The 24079-nt window shown below is 48.6% G+C and overlaps 1 protein-coding gene across 2 annotated transcripts in view; it reads left to right on the top strand.

Moving 5' to 3' along the window:
- The window catches only part of KCNQ3 (potassium voltage-gated channel subfamily Q member 3), a 296468-nt gene that overhangs the window by 216715 nt on the left and 55674 nt on the right, over positions 1-24079 (top strand). For both annotated transcript variants that reach the window (XR_009559518.1, XM_060287199.1), the window contains exons 2-4: positions 18072-18162; positions 19774-19900; positions 23846-24018. Coding sequence is in view for 1 of the 2 variants with exons in the window: in XM_060287199.1 (XP_060143182.1) it covers positions 18072-18162; positions 19774-19900; positions 23846-24018 (391 nt within the window). In the remaining variant the exon portion in view is untranslated. The remainder of the gene's footprint in view (positions 1-18071; positions 18163-19773; positions 19901-23845; positions 24019-24079) is intronic.

The following is a 24079-nucleotide window of genomic DNA, read 5'->3' as shown; positions in this document are numbered from 1 at the left end:
GGTATTTTGTTTTTGGAGATCCACAGTGATTTTAATTCACAGCTAGCTTTACAAACTACTGTTCCAGGGCATAGGGGATGCCCAGGAAATCATATCATCATTACATCTGGGGAGAAGCCCTTTGCTAAAAGATAATTTAGGAAAAGGTGAGGTCACGACTGGCATCATCATTTTTCCGTTGAAACACAAACATTGTTTTTAATACCCAGCTCTTCTTGCCTAAGAAGGGGAAGCCTCATTCAGCTTGTACTTGGCTGGCACCAAATATCTTCCCCAAGTGCTCTGACAAATGCTGCTAGACAGGAAGAAGAAAAGACAGAGACAGGTGATACAAAGTCAGAGAATGAGGACACCTCCTGGAGAGGTCAGAGAGTTATGACAACTGAGACAGACAAGGGCTAATGAACGTGAAACCCCATTGCCGATTATCTTCAATGAATATGGGGTGTGTTTAGAAGTCAAAGCACCCACAAGTGGCCATCTCTCTTCCCACACAGGTAAATCGTTCCCATAGTTCCTGAGAAAGGGCCTGTCTGCTTCCTGCTCATCACCATTCCCCTGTAACTGAACCCCGAGGGCCTGTTTTAAGCCACACTCTGCCTCGTCTGCCTCCTCTCCAGTGGCCTGAAGCCCAGGACCTTCCCTGTTGCACCTCCTGGTGCAAATAAGAATCACAAATCTGTTCTAGATCCAGAAGGTGTCTTGGGAGGATGAAACGTGGAATGAACATGAGCTGAAGTCCTGCAGTGTGCCAGAACTGTGTGTGCTTGTTCTCACTGATTCTCCCAACCCAACTCTTACAATCGCTCTGAGAGGTCAGTTGGTTAGACCCATTTCACAGATGAGGAAATTGAGGCTCAGAGTCAGCTTGCCCAAGATGGCCCAGGTCGTTGGTGGCAAAGTCTTAAAATGAGATTTCCTATCCTCGTATTCCTTTTCCTCCCCATCCCTCTTTTCCTACATGTCCAAATACATGCAACTTCTGCTCCACTTTCTCAGCCTTCTCCTCAGATAAATATTGTGGCTCAATTTACAAAGTTTGATGCTGGTCCTAGGAACTGGGAACTGTAGAGCCAGTGAACCCAAGCTTGAGGTAACTCCCAACACCCGTGGCTAGTGAACGGTCTTGCATTTTTCCCTCCAGTGACTGACCTTAGAAATGCGAGGAAGGGGGTCTCAAAGCTCCAAGATACTGTTGGGTTTTGAAATTGTAGCTGATAGCTGGTAACGCCTGAGAACTTATTAGGGTGCTCTTGACTGCCCTCTGTCCCCACACAGTGGCGCGTGCTCTGTCCACTTCAATGTCCGCTGGAATAATTGGTTTCCTGATGATGCTGTAAGTATCTCAAAGGCCGACCTGATTCTTGGATCACCTCTGTACCTTGACACGGGGCTCAGTACGAGTAATTGCTCAGTAAACGTGTATTGAATGAAGGACTGAGTGAGTGAATATAAAATCCAGGAGCATTTAAAGATGAACACGGTACCCAGGGAAGGAAGGAAATTGCTCAAACAATCAGCCATGATAGCTGTTGTTTCTACAAGTGCAGCTGGGCAAACAGATGTGTCTCCGTCATGCTAACGCCATCATGGGACACACTTTTTAAAAAAATCTCTCTCATTTTGGAAACTTGAAGCCACTAAATGTTTCCATTCTAATGAGATTTTCTGAAGCAGAGAAAAAAAAATCTAGAATAATCAGGGCTTGTGTCATGCTGGGGGGAAAACAGCGAGGGGCCCAGATCTTACTTTGTGTCTCTGTGTTTAGCTCCCAAAAGAAACACTAGAGCCATTTGTAGGAAGGTGCTAATGGAATAAGAAAATATAAGATGTTTACACCTTTTGGTTTGGGTTTAAGAGGACCAATTTTTATCTCTGAACGAGAAAAGTCTCCAGGGCATGGTAAGAAAAGTAATATGCCAATTACACACTGGCATTTTCCCCACTGTCTTCAGCCTGAAGGCGGTTGAAAGGCTGGCTTGGCCCCTATGTAAGTGGGAAGGTGAATGCCTACTTGGGACAATTTCAGGGCTGTTGAGAAGACTTGCTCCCTTTTCTCCTAAAACCTCTGTTGTTCAGCTGGAGCTCCCGCAAGAAGTAACTTAATCCTGGGCGCAAGGCTTTATTCCCTTTTAAAATGCAAATCCTAGGTGCCGTTTTATACCTATTAAACTAGCAAGTCAATTAGCAAACTGTATGAAACAGTCAGTGCTGGTGAAATTGGGTGACAGTGGGTGCTCCTGTGTTCCTGGGGACAGTGTAAAGTGTGCGACCCTTCAGAAAAGTATGAAGAATCCATTCAGAATATCTGAATGTATCATCCATTCAGATGTTCAAAGCCCAGATATTCTAGAGTTTTATTACGAGGAATTGGTTCTAAAGAAGGAAAAACTTCACGCACAAAAATATTTACCATCGTGTTACTTATAACAATACAGAATTGGTAGCAACGTAAATCTGAATATCCAGCAATAAGAGAATGGTTATATATATTTCAGGGCACTGATATCGTAGAATGCAGCTCTTCCATTAAACATGATTGTTTTGAATATTTTATAGCTAAGTGGAAGAATATTTATGCTTTGATAAGATTAAAATGTAGACTGTGCTGCTGAGACAAAGCAAATATTAAAAATTGTGTATGCCTGTGTCCTTGGGCTGCAAAAGGGCAGGAGAAAATGAAAATAGTTGATTTATTAGGCTTAGAATTGAAGATGAGGATTCCTTTATTTCGGTCTCCATTGTTTGCTTTAGAAGGTCTTCTGCGAATTGAGGTTTTTAAACCAAGAAGACTGGAGATGCACAGAGGAAGGTATCTGATGGTAGGCATGCACAGGGACCAAGAACCAGTGAGGAGATGGGATGCTTTCGATCTGCAGTGAGAAATGCAGAAGAAAAGGCTATTATTGGGGCAGCTGTAGAGGCTGGAAGACTATGGGAACAGAGGTGACTTGGAGGGGAAGGGAAGGGATGTCCTAGAAGCACATGCTTAGACTCTAGGCTCTGAATTTCAAGCCCCAGCCAATTCCTTGCAAAATATCCTTATGCCCAGATGGAAGAGACATGAGGTGGGACTGGAGAGAAAATGCTAGCCTCTACTGTGAACCTTCTGGAAAGTGGGAGGGGTGAAGGGGAACCATGCAGCCTATTTGCCATTCCTCCCATCATCTTGTCACCTTCCACCCTCATGGATCCAACCTGGATCTCTTCCAGCCTGGTCCTTTTGGGGGTTTATGGAGGCTTCATTACATAGACATAATTGATTGAATCATTGGCCACTGGTGATGGAACTCAAGCTCCAGCCCCTCTGCCCTCCCCAGAGGTCTGGGAATTGGGACTGGAGGTTCCAACCCTCTAATCACTTGGTTACCTCTGCTGGTAACAGCCCCCCATCCTGAGGTGCTTCCCAAAAGTCACCTTCACTAACATAACAAAAGATACCCTGATTGTGCTACTCACTAAGGAAATTCCAAAGGTTTTATGAACTCAGTGAACTCAGAAGCTGGGACAAGACCGCATACGTATTTCTCATTATAAATCCCAGGCTAACCGCATAGTAGGTGCTCTGTAACCGATTGCTAAATCAAGCATCCTCTTAGGGTTCAGCATCATTCCAGTGGCAGAGTGGGTGTCTATGGAAGGATGGATCGAGACCTCAAAAGTACTGCCCGGAGTCTGAAACAAAGAATATTTTGTTCACGAAGCTGACTGGACTTTTAGTTGAGGCTTACGAATTTTTAATTACGCCTTTGTTTTTTCACGCCCACTCCTGCGGCAAAGCCAAGGGAGCACCTACTGTTTCTCTTCTGATCTTTCAAGGTTCACTTTCTTGATTTCTTTTTCTTTTTTTTTTTTTTTTGCGGTACGCGGGCCTCTCACTGCCGTGGCCTCTCCCGTTGCAGAGCACAGGCTCCGGACGCGCAGGCTCAGCGGCCATGGCTCACGGGCCCAGCCGCTCCGCGGCATGTGGGATCTTCCCGGACCGGGGCACCAACCCGCGTCCCCCGCGTCGGCAGGCGGACTCCCAACCACTGCGCCACCAGGGAAGCCCCACTTTCTTGATTTCTTGATGGCAAGCACCAGCCAGCCCCATCCAGCTCTCTAATACAATGTGTCCTGTGACAAGGTCTTGAAGAAATTATGAAAAATTCCATAAAAATGGTCCTGGTGAGAGTGGGCCATGTGGGAATGTAGCTTGTATTGTATCTTACCCAACCTTCCAGGATCAGCTGTCCTACATGGGCATGAAAAAATACTGTAACTTTTTTTCCGGGGGTGTATGTGCACATGGGAAGTTCTGTACGATGATACACTACTGTCGACATGGTTGAAAGTTGACAGAGGATGAAATAACGCCATTGGCAGCAACATGGATGGACCTAGAGATTATCATACTAAGTGAAGTAAGCCAGACAGAGAAAAACAAATATCATATAGCTTATATGTAGAATCTTTAAAAATGGTACAGATGAACTTATTTATAAAACAGAAATGGACCCACAGACATAGAAAGCAAACTTATGGCTACCGAAAGGGAAGAAGGGGGAGAGATAAGTTAAGAGTTTGGGATTAACAGATACACACTACTATATATAAAATAGATAACCAACAAGGACCTACTGTATAGCATAGGAAACTATACTCAATATTTTGTAAAAACCTATAAAGGAAAAGAATCTGAAAAAGAATATAGATAGATAGATAATGAATCACTGTGCTGTACACCTGAAACTAACACAACATTGTAAATCAATTGAAAAATAAAAGAAAGAAAGAAAGAAAGAAAGAAAGAAAGAAAGAAAGAAAGAAAGAAAGAAAGAAAGAAGGAAAGAAAGAAAGAAAGAAAGAAAGAAAGAAAGAAAGAAAGAAATTTGACAAAGGAAATGGATGGGAGTCTGTGCTCTGGACACTGGGAATGGCTTGAAGGGGTTGCAAGTTACCAACTTTCACTGGTGCTTACCCTCCATCTGCACTGGAATAGCAGCCTCTGTCCCATGTTTACACTGGTGTTTTATTAGCCTCATTTTAGAAATAAGGAGACTGAGGTTTCCAGAGGCAAGACAACGAGACCAAGTGCACATGGCTAGAAACGTGATCCAGAAATCGAAACCAGATTCTGCCTTCCCACTAAGACCTTTCTTTTTCTGATAAGCCAAGTTGTCCAAACGATGCTTGGCTGTGTGTGTGTGGAGGTGGGGAGAGATAGTGGGTTAGGAGGAACAGGGTGAGAGGAGACGGGGGCAAAACGAAAGCCTTTCTGTAGAATTGAAATGAGGAGTTGGGAAGACAGGGAGGGTGGGGAGTGATGGAAATGAGTCTGGGGGAAGATTGCTCTGGACTTTCCAGGATGGATTGGAGGGACAGGAGTAGAGGGCTGTAGGAACCAGGTCAGGGGACCACCTGGAGTGATCCAAGAGAAAAACAAGGTAGCCTTTCTAAGGCGTCAGTCCTAGAGACGGAGGGAAGTCGACCAGATGTCTGATATTATTTCAGAGGAAAAATGGGCATAATTTGCTAAAGGATTAGTATTCCTGTAGGGGTGGAGCACAGCTGCAGCATAGGAGTAGGGGGGCTCCCTGTATCCTGGTGGGGGAGCCGGGATGGGCACCTGGCAAACCTTATCTCACTGAATACTCGTCACAACCCTGTGAGCAGCCCTTTGTGCCTTCCTTTCCAAATCTTCCAGTAAATGAGCTGAAGCTCGGAAAGATGGGGTATCTTGCCGGAAGTCATGCACCCCACAAGGAGGAGGATCCAGATTCAAACCTGGGTGCCCGTGATGGTCATATCCAGGGAGGAAGGGCGTAAAGCCTGGGGCACTTGGGAACACATAGGGTTCCTGATGCTTACCACTCTGCTATCCGAGGGGAGCCCCAGGAAGCTTCACTGCATGAAAATGTGGGAGCTTTAGTTCCTGTGAAATAAAAGATGGGAAATGTTAGGAGATGCAAACAAACTCGGGCTGTAACAGGTCCAGTGAAAGCAGAAGGTCTTAGGCCAAATAAACCCTGGACCCACACCAATGCCTGTGCCCTTCTGGTGCTGGGGACACGGGATCTACCTCCAGCCCCTCAGACATCCCCAGAGTCCTATCGCGACCCTTGTCCTGTCCAAGGGTTTGTCCTAAAGGACTTGGCTGTAAGACAGCTTTACCTACCTCTGCTTTGTCAATTCTAAATGCATGTTTTTCCCATTTTAACATCTCTAAAATGAGGACGTGGAATACAGTCAATGGCTGTCATAGTTTAACTGTCAGTTTCCCTTTCTTAGTAGTTTATACGATTATAATGGGTCTTACAATTAATTGTGTCTGAGAGATAATGAAATATAGTGTTTCTTGGTAGAGCTACCCAAAGATGATATACGTGAGATGAACTCCAGATGTCTTATAATAAGAACAGTTGCTTCCAGTTATTGAGAAATTGCAAATTTCCCAGGCACTTTATTTTATGGAATATTAAAAATAACAGTCATAATAATAATACTAATTGCCAACATTTATCAAGCACTAGCCTAAGCACTTTATTATCCCCATTTTACAGATGGAGGAACTGAGGCACATTTGGTCCTCACAACTCTGTGAGGTGTAATACAGGCATACCTCGTTTTACGGTGCTTCAATTTATTACACTTCACAGGTGCTACTGTTTTTACAAACTGAAGGTTTGTGGCAATCTTGCTTTGAACAAGCCTATGAGTGCCATTTTTTTCAACAGCATTTTCTCACTTCCTGACTGTGTCACACTGACTGTGTCAAACTTTTTCCTTATTATATTTGTTAGAGTATCTGTGATCATTGACCTTTGATGTTATTACTGTGACTCACAGAAGACTCAAACGATTGTTAGAATTTTTTAGCAATAAAGTACTTTTTAATTAAGGTACGTACATTGGTTTTTAGACATAATGCTATTGCACACTTAATAGTCTACAGTATAGTGTAAACATAACTTTCATGTGCTGTGGGAAACCAAAAAATTCACGTGACCTGCTTTATTGTGGTGGTCTGGAACCAAACCTGCAATATCTCCAAGGTATTGCTACATCTGCAGTTATCCCCAAAATGAATGAGAGACATTGAAGGATCAGAGGGGTTGAGTTACTTGCCCAAAGTCACACAGCAGTAAATAGTGTAGTCCAAATTCAAATTCATTCCATGTCTGAGTCCCAAATTTAGGGTCCCAATTATAAATATTTTGTAAATGGGCATGTACGTTGGCAAATTGGGAGGAAAGTACCAATTGCTGAGTGCTGAGTACTACCAGCCTGTAAGCATCTTATATCTGTTATCCCACTGAATCCTGTTGGCAGGTAGGCACTTCGTCCCACTCTATAGATCAGGAACCAGAAGCCCAGTGCTGAGGCTGGCCTTGAAACCCTGATGTGTTTGGCTCTAGGGCCCAGGCTGTTCCCTGACAAGAGGTGCCCATGACACTTGGTCAGGTCGTGAAGTTTCCTTGCAGCCTAAAGTAACACAGTCAGCGCCATCCACAAATATGCTTCTGGGGCAGAAACGGTGCCTTCAGACAGAGCTGCTGATTTGTTTAAAAACCATTAGTGGGCTTCCCTGGTGGCGCAGTGGTTGAGAGTCCGCCTGTCGATGCAGGGGAGGCGGGTTCGTGCCCCAGTCCGGGAAGATCCCACATGCCGCGGAGCGGCTGGGCCCGTGAGCCATGGCCGCTGAGCCTGCGCGTCCGGAGCCTGTGCTCCGCAACGGGAGGGGCCACAACAGTGAGAGGCCGCGTACTGCAAAGGGGGAAAAAAAAACCATTAGTAAGCAGACAGGATGCTCAAGAAGAAATGCATTGTAACATACCATGAAACTCAAATAGATGTTTCCAGAGACAGATTCACCATGAAACTAATGAAGCTTAAACTGCAAGCCCAGTGCTATTTTTTACCATAACTTGTATTCTTTCCCCTAAGTTTGTATTTCTTTTCTTCCACAAACCTGGATGGATGTGACCCTATTTTATTCCCCTAATCTTGTTAAATATTCTGTCATCTATCTCAACCACGGTGAGATTAAATCCTTTACTTTCAGTTTTAAATATTTTTTTCTGCCCTGCAATTAGGCATATCAGACATCTTGAGGTGGTACCGATTGAATTCAGTTGCCCTGGGCTCTTAGTTTAAATCAGAAGTTGGGAAACTTTTTCTTAAAAAGCTGAATAGCAAATATTTTAGGCTTGTGGGCCAAATGGTCTCTGCTGCAACTACTCAGCTCTGCTGTTGCCTCACAGAAGCAGCCACAGACAATATATAAACAAAGGAGAGTGGCTGTGGTATAAGAAAATTTATTTACAGAAGTACCAGCTGGCTGGACTTGAGCCCAGGGCCGCAGTTTGCTGACTCCTGGTTTAGATGGTCAAAACCTGCATCTGCGTTACGCATCTGTAAATCTATAGATGGATGTGGACAGGATATACACAGATCAAGATACAGATACAGGTTTGTCTGTGGTCCTTTGTGACTATGATTTTCTTGCCTCATTTCAAGAACAGGGAAGTTTTTTTAGGACAAAATGATTTTTTCTGTATCCCATTAAAGTCATCTTTTTACTCTCCTCTGTGAGCATAAGATGAGAAGGAAGGAGGTAAGAAACTGGCATCTGATGAATGCCTGGTAATTACCAGGATTCCAGGCGGTTTACATATGTGGTTCTCTTTTCGTCCACATGACCATGCCATGAGGTAGGTTTAGAGAGTCCCTTATTCCACAGTTAATAGGAATCAGTGAATATCTACTTAAAGGGAATCTGCTGAAAATGGGGACCAAACTTCATACTAAACAGTGAAGGAAATTTCTCATTAGTACATAATCACAAAAATATAATTAAAATACAAAAACATGTTTATTGTATCTCATAGTTCACAAAATTGAGGTTATAATTGCAACTATGCTCTAATTTTTACGATGAAAAAGGACTCAACTGAGTGTTAATTTGAGGTTATGTTTTCTTTGCAGAAACTAGATGATAATACAGTATAACTTCACATTTTATTTTCTCAACATTCTGGGGGAAGGATTGTGTGGTGTCCCCACCTCGAAGTACCGGTTGGCTTGTCTCTCGTTGTCCCAGCGCGATTGTCACTTGGTCACGGCTTTCGTGTATTTAGAGCAGCTCTCCATCGCCATGTCCACCAACTTCATGGACTCCTACATCCTTTGTAAGCTTTGCCTTTTCACTTTGCAGATGGTTCACGCTGTACTATTGGACGCTGTACCTGATAGGGAGGCAGAGACTGAAGTTCAAGGCCGTGATGCCCAAGGTATAGGCTGCTGTTAAATCATCGAGGATGTGTGCGTGGAGACCCCATTAGAGAAGTGGTCTTTAGTTATGAGGATTTTTGCTGCCCTGTGCAATCTCTGAGCTACGCAGACTGGGATAAAGAAGAAGTGAAGGAAGATCCTGTGTTGTCGATGAGAAACTGAGGTTCAGAAAAATAAACCTGCCCCAGGTCATCTGGTTTCTAGGTGGTGAGCCAAGATTCAGATCCTGGTTAACTAGTACTGGTTATCTATTACTGCATAACAAGCTGCCACAAAACTTAGCAGCTTAACATAACACACGTTTATCATCTCGGTTGCTATGGGTCAGGAATCCAGGCGTGGCTTACCTGGGTCTCCTGCTCAGGGTTTCTCACAAAGCCTGTGACGAAGGTGTCAGCCAGGGCTGGGGTCTCATCTGAAGGCTCCACTGGGGAAGGACTCTCTTTCAGGCCCCCTTTTGTAGTTATTGGAAGAATTTTGTTCCTTGAAGGCTCTTGGACTGAGGGTCTTGGTACCTTGCTAGCCACTGGCGGAAGGCCACATTGAGTTCCATCCCACGTGGGCCTCTCCAAGATGGAGGTATGAACAACTTGCTTCATCAAAGCCAGCAAAAGAGGGAGTTTCTGGTGGTCTAGTGGTTAGGATTCAGCACTGTCACTGCCGTGGCCCGAGAACAGAGATCCCGTAAACTTCACAGCGCACCCCCCCCCCAAAAAATACAGCCAGCAAGAGAGAGTCTACTAGCAAGGTGGCAGTCACAGTCTTTTATAACCTAACTCCAGAAGTGACATGCCACCTTTACTGTATTCTGTTGGTTAGAAACTAGCCATAGGTCCCAGCCAACTTTCCGCAGAGGGGATTAACCACATGTGTGCATAGCAGGAGGCAAGATTCACTGGGGTCATCTTAAGATCTGACTGTTAACACTAGATTCCAAAATCTTTACTCTTCTCCTTTTTGGTACTGGTTACCAGGGGAGCATGGTGGATGCTTACACCATGAAGAAGAAGCTTAAAATATAACCTTACATCACTTTGTAGCACCACTACCTTGGAATGCGTTTGGATGTTGACTAAAAATGCTTTGTCAATAACAAGGCTTTGCAGATACGCCAGTCCCTAACACAGTGCCTGACACACGGGAAGCACACTGCAGATGATGAAATGAATGCCATTGAATGGGGAGAGGGGATTGGGGGCCAGATTGACTTTAACATCTCAGGATGTTTCAGAGATATGGCTTGTTCTGGGGAGGAGAAAAGGAAACGCCCAGAGATGGACTGTTTCTTTCCACGGGCTTGGTTCAGATTCCCACTGTGCCTGCCACTCAGCATGGCCCAGGAGTCCTGCTGGAGCCGGAAGTACAGAGCTCATGACTCCTGTCTCTAGCCTATAGGGGGAAAAGAATATGACCTGCCAGCCCTGGGATAGCATCCCCTTTATCAGGAAGTGTAAAATGAAAACCAGGGTTCTGGAGAGAGCATGTTGGTGGCACTGTTAATGGGACTGTTGTATATTTCAGCTGATGATATGATGAGGGGGTCAGAGGCATGGAACAGAACCGCTTGGTCTGGGGAAGGCTGCTAACCCTGTCCGCAGGCAGAAGACTCCAACCCTCCCACCTCCCAAAACTAAATGTGGCCTCCTTTAGGAGGGCTGGATGGACCTGAGAACGCTGACACCCAGGGTCCCTGCAGAAATAGACAAGTGATGACTCAGGCTTGGTGTAGACGGTGCAGGGCATCAGACATCTTCCTGCCAGGGCTTCTTCCGAGTTCTAGTTGATTTCCCTATTAAAGGACAATCTCAGGTCTGAAGAGATGGCAAAACGTTCCATTAGCCACATGACACTCAGCCACAGGCCCGACCCATCCAAGCTCAAATTCCCTCCTGCAGTAGCTAACACGAATCGGCCTCTGTGCTGTGCCGGGCGCGGTGTCACATAGCCTCCGAGCGTGGCCTTGTGTGCTTCTCATGTGCACAACAACCCTGAATCAGGAGCTGTGGTCATTCCCACTTACAGATGAGGAAACAGTCTCCTAGGGGGTAAGTGACAGAGTTGAGGTCTGAACTCCTGAACCCAAGTCTGTGCTTCTGTGAAAGCTCTTCCAGGCCCTCCTGCCAGGGTGGGCTGGAGGCCTGAACCCACAACAACTTCCCTTACAGGCCTTTTGGATCTTGTAACCCACTCATTTCACAGATGTATACACTGAGGCCTGGGAAGAGGAAAAAGCTTCTTCAGGTGCCTACGATGAGTCCACCACAGAGCTAGAAGTAGAACTCAGGTGTGTGTCGCTTCTTCAGAATCGCTTGGGCTGGGCACTGAGATTCTAGGAGGCCTTGGGGCTGACTTGGAGGGAATAAGAGAGCCCCTGACACACAGTGGGCGCTTTACCTCTGGGAATTTCCATGGGGGATCGGTAGGATCCTGACGTGGTCTGAAGGCTGTAGCTTCTGCTGGAGAGCAAGGATCAGGGTGGCAGCCGAAGATCAGGACATGTGGGCTAGCTGCGGCCTCAGCACACCTGCCCCGTCAGAGGGGTCAGTTCTGCGCCTGGCTAGGGAGCGTGATGCTACACATGCCCGTCACATGGCACACGGATGGGGGGTGTAAGGAGGAGAGGCCAGCGGTCAGCCGCCACCTTCCTCCCTCGGTCTAGGACCTTTGGTGAGCTGCAGGTACTCGGAAGATGCCTACCAGGACCCAGGAACCAGCCGCGGTCTCAGGGAACTACCTGGAAATGGAATTGAGCTTTTCTCCCCCAAACTGGAGTCCAGAGGAGAGGGGAAGCTGAACTGTGGGCCTCAGCCCTCCCCCTCTCTGGCTGGCTCTAACCTGGCCCCGTTCCCTGCAGAGTCTCACCGAAGTCCCCGTGACCGCTCTCAGCACAGGGTCCGGTCCCAGCAGCGCTGCCCCCCCTTCCTTCCTTTGGTGACCCCACTGCCTGAGCCTGCAAGCTGTGTCCCTCATCTGTAAAATGGGGGCACAGATATAACGGTGACAATGCCCCTGGCTGGCATTGCTGCTGTCTGGGGTAAAAGAGAAAATGATGTGCTAAGAAAACGACCAATCAATGCTGGAGTTTTCACCCTCTTGGGCTTACTTTGAACGAAGCCTGGGAGAGGATATTTCCAGCAGGTCCGGCTTTGTTCCTGTCAGGGGATGCCCAGCTCGGGTAAGAAGAGGTGGGTAGGAGATGGTGCCTGGCTTAAGGGTATGTCAAAACCCTTGACCTTAACTGGCCTCATTGGCAAAGACAGCCAGGACCCTGCAGACAGAAGGACAGCTGTTGACTCTCCCCAAGACTTCAGCAAGTCCCAGGAGGGGGGGTCGGGGGGAGAAGTGCTAGGTGAGGAACAGAGGGGAGAGGAAAAGAAATCAGGAGAGGGAGGGCAGTGAGAGGAGTGGAGTGAGGGAAACAGCCAGGGCTACAGAGGAGGAAACCACAGTGACAGAGGAAGTAACCGAATAATTGGGGGGGGGGGGGAGAGAGAGAGAAAACAAGATGAGAAGGGAACACGCTGGCTAGCCACACGTATCTGGCGTCCATCTGTGAGACTGATCATTTGGTCCTCCTGTCTGAAATCAAGTTCGTATCTTAAGAATAAACTTTACTATGCAAGAGACCAAAGGGTGTTTCCCCTTCTCGGGTGAAAGAGGGCTTCCCTGCTGCTTGTCGCTTTATAAATTAATCATTGTTTTCAAATCCCAGCAAGTAAATTCCCCAGGTTGCCAGTGCTTTTAATTCATGGAGATGCCAGGAAGTGCCACGTTCCGCCAGGTGTTTGCTGCCCTCTCCTGGCTGAAGCCCGGTTCTGCATGCCCCCTGCAGATGGGAACCACAGTGACACTGCGTTTTGGTGACAGGTTAAGGATGAGTTATCCCCTCACCTGGCTCTAAAATCACAACTGGAGCTGAAAGGGACTTAGGTCTCTAGTCCCAACCTCTCCCCTAAGCTTTAGACTTGAATTTCGACCAGCCTGCTGAATATTTCCACTTGGACCTCAAACGGCAGGTGCGCAGCGTAGCTTATCTTTGCTGTCGTCCTGGCCCTGGGGCACATACTCTTGAAGTCTGTGAACACCACACGGTCCACCCTGTCACCCACCAACCCCCGTGAGCCTCCAGATGCCCCTCCTGCCCAGCCTACACATCCCAGTAGTCGCAAGGCCCGCTGAAACTTCGGAAGGATTCTGTCTCATGGAACCCCTGTCATCTCTGCAGGTCAGTCCATGACAAGAGCTTCCTGACTGCTGTCCTGTCAGAGAGCAGTCTTTCTAGACATAGGTGATACGGGTGTGGATACTGATGATGATATAGATACAGATATAGATGACATGGAGGTGGATATAGAAATAGATAAAGATGATACAGATATGGATATGGCTATACCTACAGATGTAGTAGATATAGATCTTCTGCAGAATAAAGTCCAAACTCTCACTTGGCCAACAAAACTGTTCATACCCTACTCTGGCTTGCCCCTCCAGGCCCATCCTATATCCCTTGCCTTCTATTCCAACCACAGGGCAACTGCTCATCTCTGAAATTGTTTTTATCCATTCTCTAAACACATATGGGTTCTTCCTAAGTGCCAGGCTTTGGGGTAGTCACTGGGATACAGAGAGGAACAAGATAGACCACCCTCAAGGAGTGGAGCCTCACAGACCAAACACACAAGTGCAGCCCAGACATCATCTGAAGAATGAGGGGGTGAGGTGAGGCTCTATAAAAACTGGATGCACTTGGTACAGATTCCCATCCACACTCTTAGCTTTCTGTTGCTGCCTAACAGATTGCCACTAACTTAGTGGCTTATAGCAACACATGTGAACCGTCTCACAGTTTCCATGGGTTAGGAGCCTGGGCATGTCTTAACTGGGCCCTCCTCTTGGGGTCTCACAAAGTAGCAGTCAAGGGGTGGGCTGGGCTGTACTCCTTTCTGGAGCTTGGGAGTCCTCCAGACTCACCTGACTGTTGGTCCTTGTGGCTGTAGGACTGAAGTCCCACTTTCATGCTGGTTGTCAGGTTTCATGCAGGGCTGCTTTCAGGTCCTAGAAGCCACCACAGTTTCTGGCCTTGTGACCCTCACAGACCCTTCCCGACACGGCAGCTCACTTCAAGGCCAGCAGGTGATTCTTGCTCCATTCAGCTAAGATGGAGTCTTATCTAAAGTAACATAATCACAGACGCGTCTATCCCATTGCCTTTGCCGCATAATGAAACCTAATCAAGGGAATGACATCCCATCACCTCCGCCACAGTCTCTTGTTAGAACCAAGTCGAAGGTTCAGCCTGCACTCAGGTATGAGGATTATACAAGGGCATGGCTCGTTTGGGGTCACTTTATGGCATGGTCACCATGCACACACCTCGTAGACTCGTCCCAAGATTCACATACATTTCAAGTACAGGACTGTGGGTCGAGTCCCAGAATCTGCCTAAGGACTCTTGTTCCTCCTGAATTAGTTTAGCTGTGGGACATCAAGCTTTCCCTTCTCCCCACACATATCCCCACCCAGGCCACAGGCTCTAGCCCCATGTTCAATGCCCAGTAAAGACAAAACCACTCCATAAGGCCATGGTTGGTGATTGTCTTTGCAGGACCACGATCTTGTAATTTTAGCCAGTCTTGTACCTAACACCCTTTCAGCATGTGGCCATATCCTCTCCTCTTTGTCATTCCCGGCCCTCAAGACCAACCCCCCCCCCCCCGCCCCCGGTCTCCAATTTCTGGCTACTTTTTCTTACTGAGAGGTTTAGCAGTCTTGTGCCTTTAGGGTTGCAACTTCCACCTCAACTGGATCAGTAAAATGCTTCACTAGGCAAAGGCAGTTCCCGCCCTAGGATGAATTCTCAAGTTGGGTGTTAAGATAGAGTGCTTTATTTATGACACAGTGCACAAACGATTACAAAATGATAATGGGTTAGGATCAGTACTGGAATAGAAATGCCTTAGGGTGCTCTGTGATCCTAAGGGAGGGATCACATGAGGAAGCCTACAGGCAGCAGCTGGGAGGCTCTGGAGGCAGAGCCATGACCGGCACCATCAAGGTATCAGCAGGAAGACGAAGGGGCGTGTGTGGGGAGCGGGCAGGGAAGGGGAGAGTCGAGGCAGACACCGGTAGGGTAAGAGAATCTGAGGAAGTGCTGTGATTCAGTACGGCCCGCCTGGGTGTGGGAGAGCAAGAAGAGATGAGGCTGTGAGGAAGGCAAAGCCAGATCATAGAAGGCTCACACCCCTTGCTAACGGAGAAGATTGAATGGAGTTTTGTGTCCACAGTGCCGAAGGGTCCATACTCCAGGTCAACACATACAATGGGCAATGTCCTGGATAAACCGAAACATATGGTCAACCCTAGCTAAGCCTCACATATCTTTCCAACCCTTTGGCCACAGCCTCTGGCATGCTTCCAGTGTTGTACTCCCAAAGCATGTGGTGGACACTCAGATCATAACCTCAACCACACTCTCGTGCGATTATCTGTGCTCTGTTTCCCCCACTGGACTAGGAGAAATGATGGCTAGGTTTTATTCATGTTTGTACCCTTAAAGCCATCTCTCTGCCTAGGACAGAAGAGGCATTGATATTAAATCACAATAAAATAGTAGCTAACATTTAATGAAGGCTAAGTATCTGTCAGGCATTCTTCTAAGCCCATGACACAGATTATATCATTGAAAAATTGAGAGCACAGCACTTTTATTGGATCCATTTTACATATGAGAAAATCAGGATGCAGAGAGGTTGTGTCACTTGCCTAAGATGACAGAGCATGAGAGGAGGGAGAGGATTCTAATCTAGATCTTATCTCCAGAGCCCTTGAATGAATAAAGTCAAGTCCTGAGAGAACAAGAGTATGGATTTGTAGAATCGTCTCAGAGCACGTTTCCCAGAGCCTGTCCAGCCAGGGATGCATGTGTGTCTGGGCAGGCACCAGGCATCATTTGCTTGATCTTAAACAGTGGACCGAACGACTCTCCATCCGTTATCTCCTGTGGTCCTCACAATAACTGTGATCTCTAGGCAGGTTCGTTATTCTCGTTCTATGGACGTGATCATTGGGGTTCCCAGAATCAATGAGCTTCTCAAGATCACATGCCAGAGCCTCTTTCTAGTCCATATCTTTGGACTCCAAACTGTATGGTCTTTTTACTGACAACACAGTTGTCCTGACGGTAATGATTCCTTCTGAGGAAGTTCTTCAATGCTAAAATGGGAATGATCATCTCTACCTTGGGAGGCGGTTGTGAGGATAAATGAGCTGATAGATGTAGCAACTGCTCACTAAAGAGTGGTGGGGGGTGTTGACGTTGTTACAGTTGTCACTGTCATCATCATCATCGTCATCATCACCTGAGAAGATTTGGGATGAAGAGAAGGCAGATTCCAGCTATGGATCAGGAGTCATGAATTTAAATAAAATGGCCAAACACAGGAGGGAGTTGAAAATCTTGTTTGGGTTCATAGGCAGGGTTGGAAACATGGATTCAGGTCTGCAGATCAGCTGCACTGTTGATCAGAAAATGTGATCAGGAAGGATCACCAAGGGCCGGAGCCAGGACTCTGGTCCAGTCCAGGGCCAGGAGCAGACATTTCCAGGCCTCCTTACATCATGGTCCTTACTGTCACACCATGAGATCGCTTCCTGTTTGTCTGAACTCTGGGCTCAGGAGGACGGATCCAGCTTATTCATCATTGAATTTCAGCTCTGTGTCCCCCAGTGCCTGCCATATAAATGTTGGATGGATGGATGGATGGATGGATGAATGAATGAATGAATGTACAAGTGGGTACCCACTTACACAAACGAAAATAGCATGGATTGGAACCTAGCAGGGCACAGAGCCAGATTACATAGAGCAGGAGAGCTTGGAGTATGTGACCAAGCCTCCTGCATGGACCCTGTCTTGTAATTTCCCTCTTACACACCCAGGGAACCTGGTGCTGACCATTGAACCAAAGACTCTCCACCAGGAGCAAGGGAGAACGCTTTTTCTTTGCTGAAACAGTGACGCGTGCACACACACACGCTGTCCCTCCACCGCCATCATCACCCCCCTCACACACAGGGAGTTTATAAATATAATAATCTCAAAGGATTGTTTGCAGTTAGCTTCTGCCTGAGGCGGGGCCATGAACCAGATGAGCTCGCAGTGACTTCAATGAGCAACATTGTGCATCACAGGGGCTTCTGTTCTCTCTAGCAGGAAGCACCCTTGGTAATTTCAAAATCGATTCTAAAGGCCCCCAATTGAAAGAGGTTGTTTCCTTTAGTAACCATTGACTGTAAAAAAAAATAATAATAATATGAAGATATGGTGACAGACGCCATCACCGAATTTATCAGTCGTTGGATGAATTCGTCTTTATTCTAAGAATGTTTTCATATATTTGAAAAACATAGACCTATATGTGCAGGACACATGATTAACATATTCATATTCCCGTTGATTTACCAAAGCTCGCGGTAACTTTGGTGTTTCAAGGCATCTGCAGCCCTCCAGGGCTGGGACCCGATGATCTGATTCAAGTTCTCACTGTTCCCACTAACTAGCTGGTAAAGTAAAAGTCATGCACGTTGCTTCGCCTCTCTCGGCCCTGTTTTCTTTAACTGGAGCACTAATTCCTACCTGCCTTTCAGGTGTGTTATGAGGTTAAATGGGGTCACGGATAAAGCACACACCTATGTCGAACGGATGCTGTAGCTTCATCCCGTCTGACACCTTCGCAGTCTTGCCTCGGCGCAATCCAAGACTAGACGCTTCCTTAGTTTCCTTCTTCCTTCCCCTCTAGGTTCCTGATTGTCCTTGGGTGCTTGATTCTGGCCGTCCTGACCACCTTCAGGGAGTACGAGACTGTTTCGGGAGACTGGCTTCTGCTGCTGGTGAGAAGGCGCCTGCCCCGTGGTGCTGTGCTGCGGGGGTAGATGCTCTGGTGGGACCGCCAACGATGAAGACAAGGAGGCCCTTGGGTGCAGTTCTGCCCAACCGGTTTTGGCTTCCTGGAGTCTCTGGCCAGGTCCAGGCCCAGGAGAAAGCATTGGTGGATCAGTTGCTGAGGTCTGCTGGGGGCACAGGTGGAGCAGGGAATGGCTGGCCTGTGTTATTCCAGGTTAGAGATAAGGGGACATAAACAAGGTCAACACAAACACCAATACCCACTGGTTAAATGATAAAATACAGCTTCCCAACCCTCTGACAGTAACACAAAGGCATGTTTCGTTCCAACCCTTCCTCTGCTTTTCCTTCCTAAACCCTGAGGATCTCTTCCTTCAAGGCCAAGCAACAAATCCCGTTTCTGCATGAGCACTCCAGGACCTCCCTTCTGGGCCTCTGCCTGTTTTCACTCTCCAGTCTTTATCCCGTGGTGCGGCAGAGCGCGAACGTGCAGTTAGAATTCTCGGGCAAGTTACCTAACACCCCGACTCAGTCTCCTCCCACCCTCACCTAAAAGATGTAGCAGTGTACGGTGAGGGGCACACGCCGATAGGCTGGTGCAGCCTCCACACCGGGCCAGGAGGAGGCTCCCAGGAAGGGCTGGATCCTTCTCCAGCTGGCCTTTTGAATGACCACGCCTTCCTGGATTAGGATCAACCCACCTCTCTAGGGTGAGGCCCCACCCCCTGCACAGGGAAGGGATGCCAGCCCCCAATCAGGGTTTACGAAATAGCAGAACCTTTGCCTCCCACTGAGCTAACCAGTGTCCGTGGTGCCGGAATCAGCAGGTTCCTTCCAAGGGCAGGTGTTGACAGTCTACAGGGCAGATCTGAAGCTAAGACCTGAGCAGATGACTCCCGGGAAGCCATCCAGTTCCAGGAACTAAGTTTCGAGGATTGCTGCAGCTCCCCAAGGGCCCCAGGGAGGTCACCAAGCAGTGGGGGCGAAGGTGTCTCCATCTGACCCACAAAGGAGGCTCAGCAGGGAAGATGCAAAGCCGCTGTCCCGGGAGACGCCATAGCATGGTCCTGACGGGCTCAGAGCCTGATCACCTGCCTGGGATTCCTTCTTTGCCACTTTTGGCCTTGAGACATTTGTTCAGCCACTCCTTGCCCAGCCTGGGTTTTTCAAAATACAAGATGAGGGTCATATTATAAAATACTTCCGGGTGGTGCCTGGCCCAGGAGCTGTGCTCAGTAACCGTTGGCCACGAGTAGCAATACCAGGGACCAGACACCGGCTGGGCAATATCATTGATTCCTCTCCTTCCAACCCAACTGAACTTCTTGGAGGCTTTTAGTACATTAAAGGGATTTTTTAAAAATGATCCATTAGAACAAAAACATAGAAAAAAGGCTTAATGTTAGAGACAGTTAGCACATCAGAGTGAAGACAGGAACTGCCCCAAACTGAATGGAGGTGATCAGCCTGTCCTACCCGCTCTACCACCAAACCAGCAACAACAGAAATCCAGCTCTTCAGAACTTACGGACAGAAATCGCTAGTTCTGGACAACCGGGTCCCGGTTAATGTGTCTCTCCACATGTGCTTCAACGCAGGAAACATTTGCTATTTTCATCTTCGGAGCCGAGTTTGCTTTGAGGATCTGGGCTGCTGGGTGTTGCTGCCGATACAAAGGCTGGCGGGGACGACTGAAGTTTGCCAGGAAGCCCTTGTGCATGTTGGGTAAGCCCTGACCCCGAGCCCGGGGGTGCATCATCCCCTTCTTTTGGTGCATTATTTCTCTGAGGCAATTTTAAGCAGATGCTGTTCTTCTGGGAAACCATGCGGCATCATGGGGGCCCGCCCCGCCTCTGACCCTCCCTTCAATCCTCCAGCAGGTGGAATTCCTGCCCCCGTGGCTTCTCTTTATAATGAGTCCACAGGGCAGGAATTCTTAAGGCGGGTGGGAGACACTCTTGGCATTTGGGTCATGAAGGAGCCACAGCTCATTGCAGGATGTGGGGCAACCCCAGTCCCTGGAGTAGTAGCACCCCAGTCACCGTGACAGCCAAACTGCCCGTGCAGTTCGACTGGCCCCGGTGGGGATGGGAGGCGTGACACCATTGCTGGTTGAGAATGACCTCTGTAGGGCCGCAGAGGTAATTCTTCCATCCTGACACCCAGTCTGGAAGAATCTAGCACCTGTGACCCCCCTCGCCACCTTAATGCTGTGTCCTGACCCACCTTGCTTTGGGGAGGTGTCATGGAGACCCCTCCATCCAGGTGTAGGCATTTTGATAGCAAAGAAGGTGGAAGCTCTCACACACACCTATTGGTGCACCCCACCATGTTCCCAGCTGAAGGTCCTACTAAAATCATACAGTGACAGGACGAAATCTACCTGCAGTGATGGTTAGGAGTCTTCGAGCTTCGACTTCCTAGGGATGGTTAAAGTCAGAGGATCATAGAATGTCAGGGCTGGAAGGGACCTTCAAAAGCGTTTGGTTGAAGATGCCCTCCTGTCTGATGCTCCAGCCCCCTTTGCAGCAGCCTTTAAGTGGTCCCCCAGACTCTACTTGCATACCTCCAGTCACGGGGCGCTCACCACCTCTCGAGGGTATTCATTCCATCTTAACTCCTCTGACTCTCTTCAGATATTCGAGTTCAGCCATCCTATTCCTCCCCTCCACTCCAGCAGTCTCCTTTCATTGGGAGGGATGTGCTTAGCGGCTTCAACCCCATCTTATAGCCCATTTTCTTAGCATCATAGACCCTCTCCTCTGAGCTGCTGCTTATTCCTCACTCCCCTTTTAAAAAGTGACCTGCCGGGACTGGACACAGCCCTGTGGGTACGAATGACCCAGCCAGGGAGGAAGAGCTGGACCCCTCCCCTGTCCTAGGCGCCAAGTTCTCTCCGTGCCTCCTGGGGCTGTGCTGCCGCGTTTGCAGGTTGCCTCACACAAAGGACAGGTACCAGCCTCACTGTCGGCTGAAGCCTCTCTTCCTTCTTCCCATTTGCTGCTGAGGTTGGAAATCTGAGGGTTTTGTTTATTGCTTAGAATTTTGAGTGCGAGGGTGGGTGTGTGTACGCACACGTGCACACGTGCAATTTTGGAGCACTTGGTAGTTACTGATTTTTTTTCACATTTTTTTTCTCGCTTCCTTTGTCCTCTTTCCATGTCTATCTACCGTGTCTGAGTCCTTTACAGCTGCTATGACAGTACACCACAGACAGCGTAGCTTATAAACAACAGAAATTTATTTCTCACAGTTCTGGAGGCTGGACATCTGAGATTGGGGTGGCAGCATGGCCGGGTTCTGGTGAGAGTCCAGTTCCTAGACAGCTGTCTTGCTGTGTCCTCACATGATGGAAGGTGTGAGGGAGCACGCTGGGGTCTCTTTCATAAGGGTACTAATGCCATGCATGGGGGATCCACCCTCATGACCTAATCACCTCCCAAAGGCCCCTCCTCCCAATACCGTTACACGGGGGGTTAGGACTCAACATATGAATTTGAAAGAACCCAAACATCAGTCCATGGCAGCCCCCAACTTTCCTTCCCCTTCCTCTTTCCTGTCTTTCTTTTAAGTCTTAAGCTGACTTCTTTTTGGGGTGACCTATCCAGTGTGTGTGCGTGTGTGTGTGTGTGTGTGTGTGTGTGTGTTGGCAGGGGGTGGGGAAGATGACTTTGTGATCGATGGTGCCCAAATTCAGAGGTTCCTGCCAAGTTAGAGGATGTCATAGCATGCGGAGCCCGGGCCCCTCCGGAACAGGGGCGTTCCCTGTGGAGCTGTCTCCACTATTCCAGGATGGTACCGGAGCTCCAGATCACGTTCCCCTGCCCGCCTTCCTGGAGAGACAAGGCTGGGCCTCAGCCTCCACCATCCTTGCTGGCCTCTTTCCTGATGTCGCTGCATTTTCTGTTCTACTCCTCTCAACTTCTCCCGTAACGTGGCCCCTGTGGGAAATGTTGCTTTTCTCTGTGTGTCTGACAAGAGGCTGGTCATCACGTCCACACACATCATGGCCTCCTTGCTCGAAGCAGCCTCAGACCCATCTCGGTGTGGATGGGTCCCTCTGGGCCAGAATTTGCTGTCCTGTCAGAGTGTCGTAGACTTAAGTCACATTTACCCTGCACCTAGGTTTTGTTTTCTCTTTTACAAACGTGATAAACGGGTATCTTTGCACAGATAGACTGAGAAGCCTGGCCAGGGATATAGACCTATTGGTATCCAGGTGTCTGAGCACTACTTTTTCCCAAGGCGTAGGCACACCTGGGAGGTACTTGGACACGGTGGAAGGAGTGCCAGCTTTTTTGGCAGACGTACCTGGTGTAGATCAAGGAGCCTAATCCAAGCTGGGCGGCAGCACAAACAAAGGTGTAGAGGTGTGAGAGGACACTGTGGGCTCAGCAAACCACACATGCTTCTAGAAGGTTCCCAGGGGCTGGATCACAGAGGGTTTTCAGAAGTTTGGACTTTGCCCAGTGGATAAACATTCCTACAATGTGTTCCCTGGAATCCTGATGCTCTTGCAAAACAAACAAACAAAAACAGTTCAGACAGGTCAAAATCTTTGGAGAAAGGCTGGACTTCATTGGTAAAATTGAGAGCCACAGGGCCTATTAGCATATTAAAGGCTCTGAGAAGTCCTGCAGTAGCAAAACCTGTTTAATTGAATTTTTTTCAGATTTACTTGATCATGGGATCCTTTTTACTTGCTTAGCCCCCTGCAGTACAGTGGGGGGATAACGGATCCGGGAGCTGAGGGGAGGGCATTGAAGGGAATAAGAAAGAGACCAGGGCCCTCTTTCTTCCATCCTCAGCCATTTAACTTCAGGAGCCAGCTTGGCCCTTTCAGAAGTGCCTCATCCCCTCGGCCTCTGCTTCCACCAGTCACAGCTCTGGTAGACGTTTCTAGGTCACCTCCTGACAGCAGCATCCCACTTCTGGGGTGGGCCCCATGTTTTCCCACAGTCTACCCCAGGGCCTTCTCTGAAGCTGAGGGAGGTCACAGGCAGTGGAGCTGGTGAGTGTGGGGACGTTACGACCCCCTCAGCCAGCAGGGAACAGGATCTGGTGGACAGATGGCCCAGCTCCCATCTTTCAGAGGGACAGTGGTGGGAGGTGTTCTGCCTACAGCTCAGAGGCTCCAGCAGCAGCCTTGACAACATCCCTTGCACTGGCCTTTTCCCCGCCCCCCTCTCCCCTCACTTCTGCTTCCTGAGATCATTTCTCATTAAATCAGCCACAGCCTCGTCCCTGGCTCAGGGGCTGTTTGCAGGGAAAACCCACAGTAAAGCAGCATCTGAGCTTCAGGCTTCATCTCCACCACCTGGGCAGCCCAGATCCCTTCTCGGCCAGAGAGGGGCCCCCGAGTGCCACTCCCGGAGGGCCTTGGAGCTTCACTTCCCTAGGATTTAGAGTGAGCGCTGGAGTCCAGCAGGCCTCCTGCATCCAGTCCCAAGTCGGCCACATCCGGCCGCGTGGCCCTAGGAGGGCATTCACGCTCAGAGCTCCTGTCTCCTCACCTGTCACGGGAGAACGCGAATCACGTGCGGTCCACGTGATGATTTAACGCAGCAGCGTTTAGCTTGTGTTCGTCTGCCGCCGACTGCCTGTGACGGCTCCCGTGCCTCGGCCTGACCTCCTTTCCCCCTCCCCTGCCACCCTCCGTCCTCTCTCCAGACATCTTCGTGCTGATTGCCTCTGTGCCGGTGGTTGCCGTGGGAAACCAGGGCAATGTCCTGGCCACGTCCCTGCGGAGCCTGCGCTTCCTGCAGATACTGCGGATGCTTCGCATGGACCGGAGGGGCGGCACCTGGAAGCTCCTGGGCTCGGCCATCTGCGCCCACAGCAAAGTAAGTGTCGCTGCGAAGAGGCCAGACCGCGCTGGCTTCCTGCCCACCTAGGCCCATCCGT

Source organism: Globicephala melas, chromosome 17 (genome assembly GCF_963455315.2).
Source record: "Globicephala melas chromosome 17, mGloMel1.2, whole genome shotgun sequence".
In the NCBI taxonomy this organism is placed as follows: domain Eukaryota; kingdom Metazoa; phylum Chordata; class Mammalia; order Artiodactyla; family Delphinidae; genus Globicephala; species Globicephala melas.
Note: the sequence above shows the minus strand (reverse complement) of the source record. Positions and strands in the feature narration are given on the sequence as shown.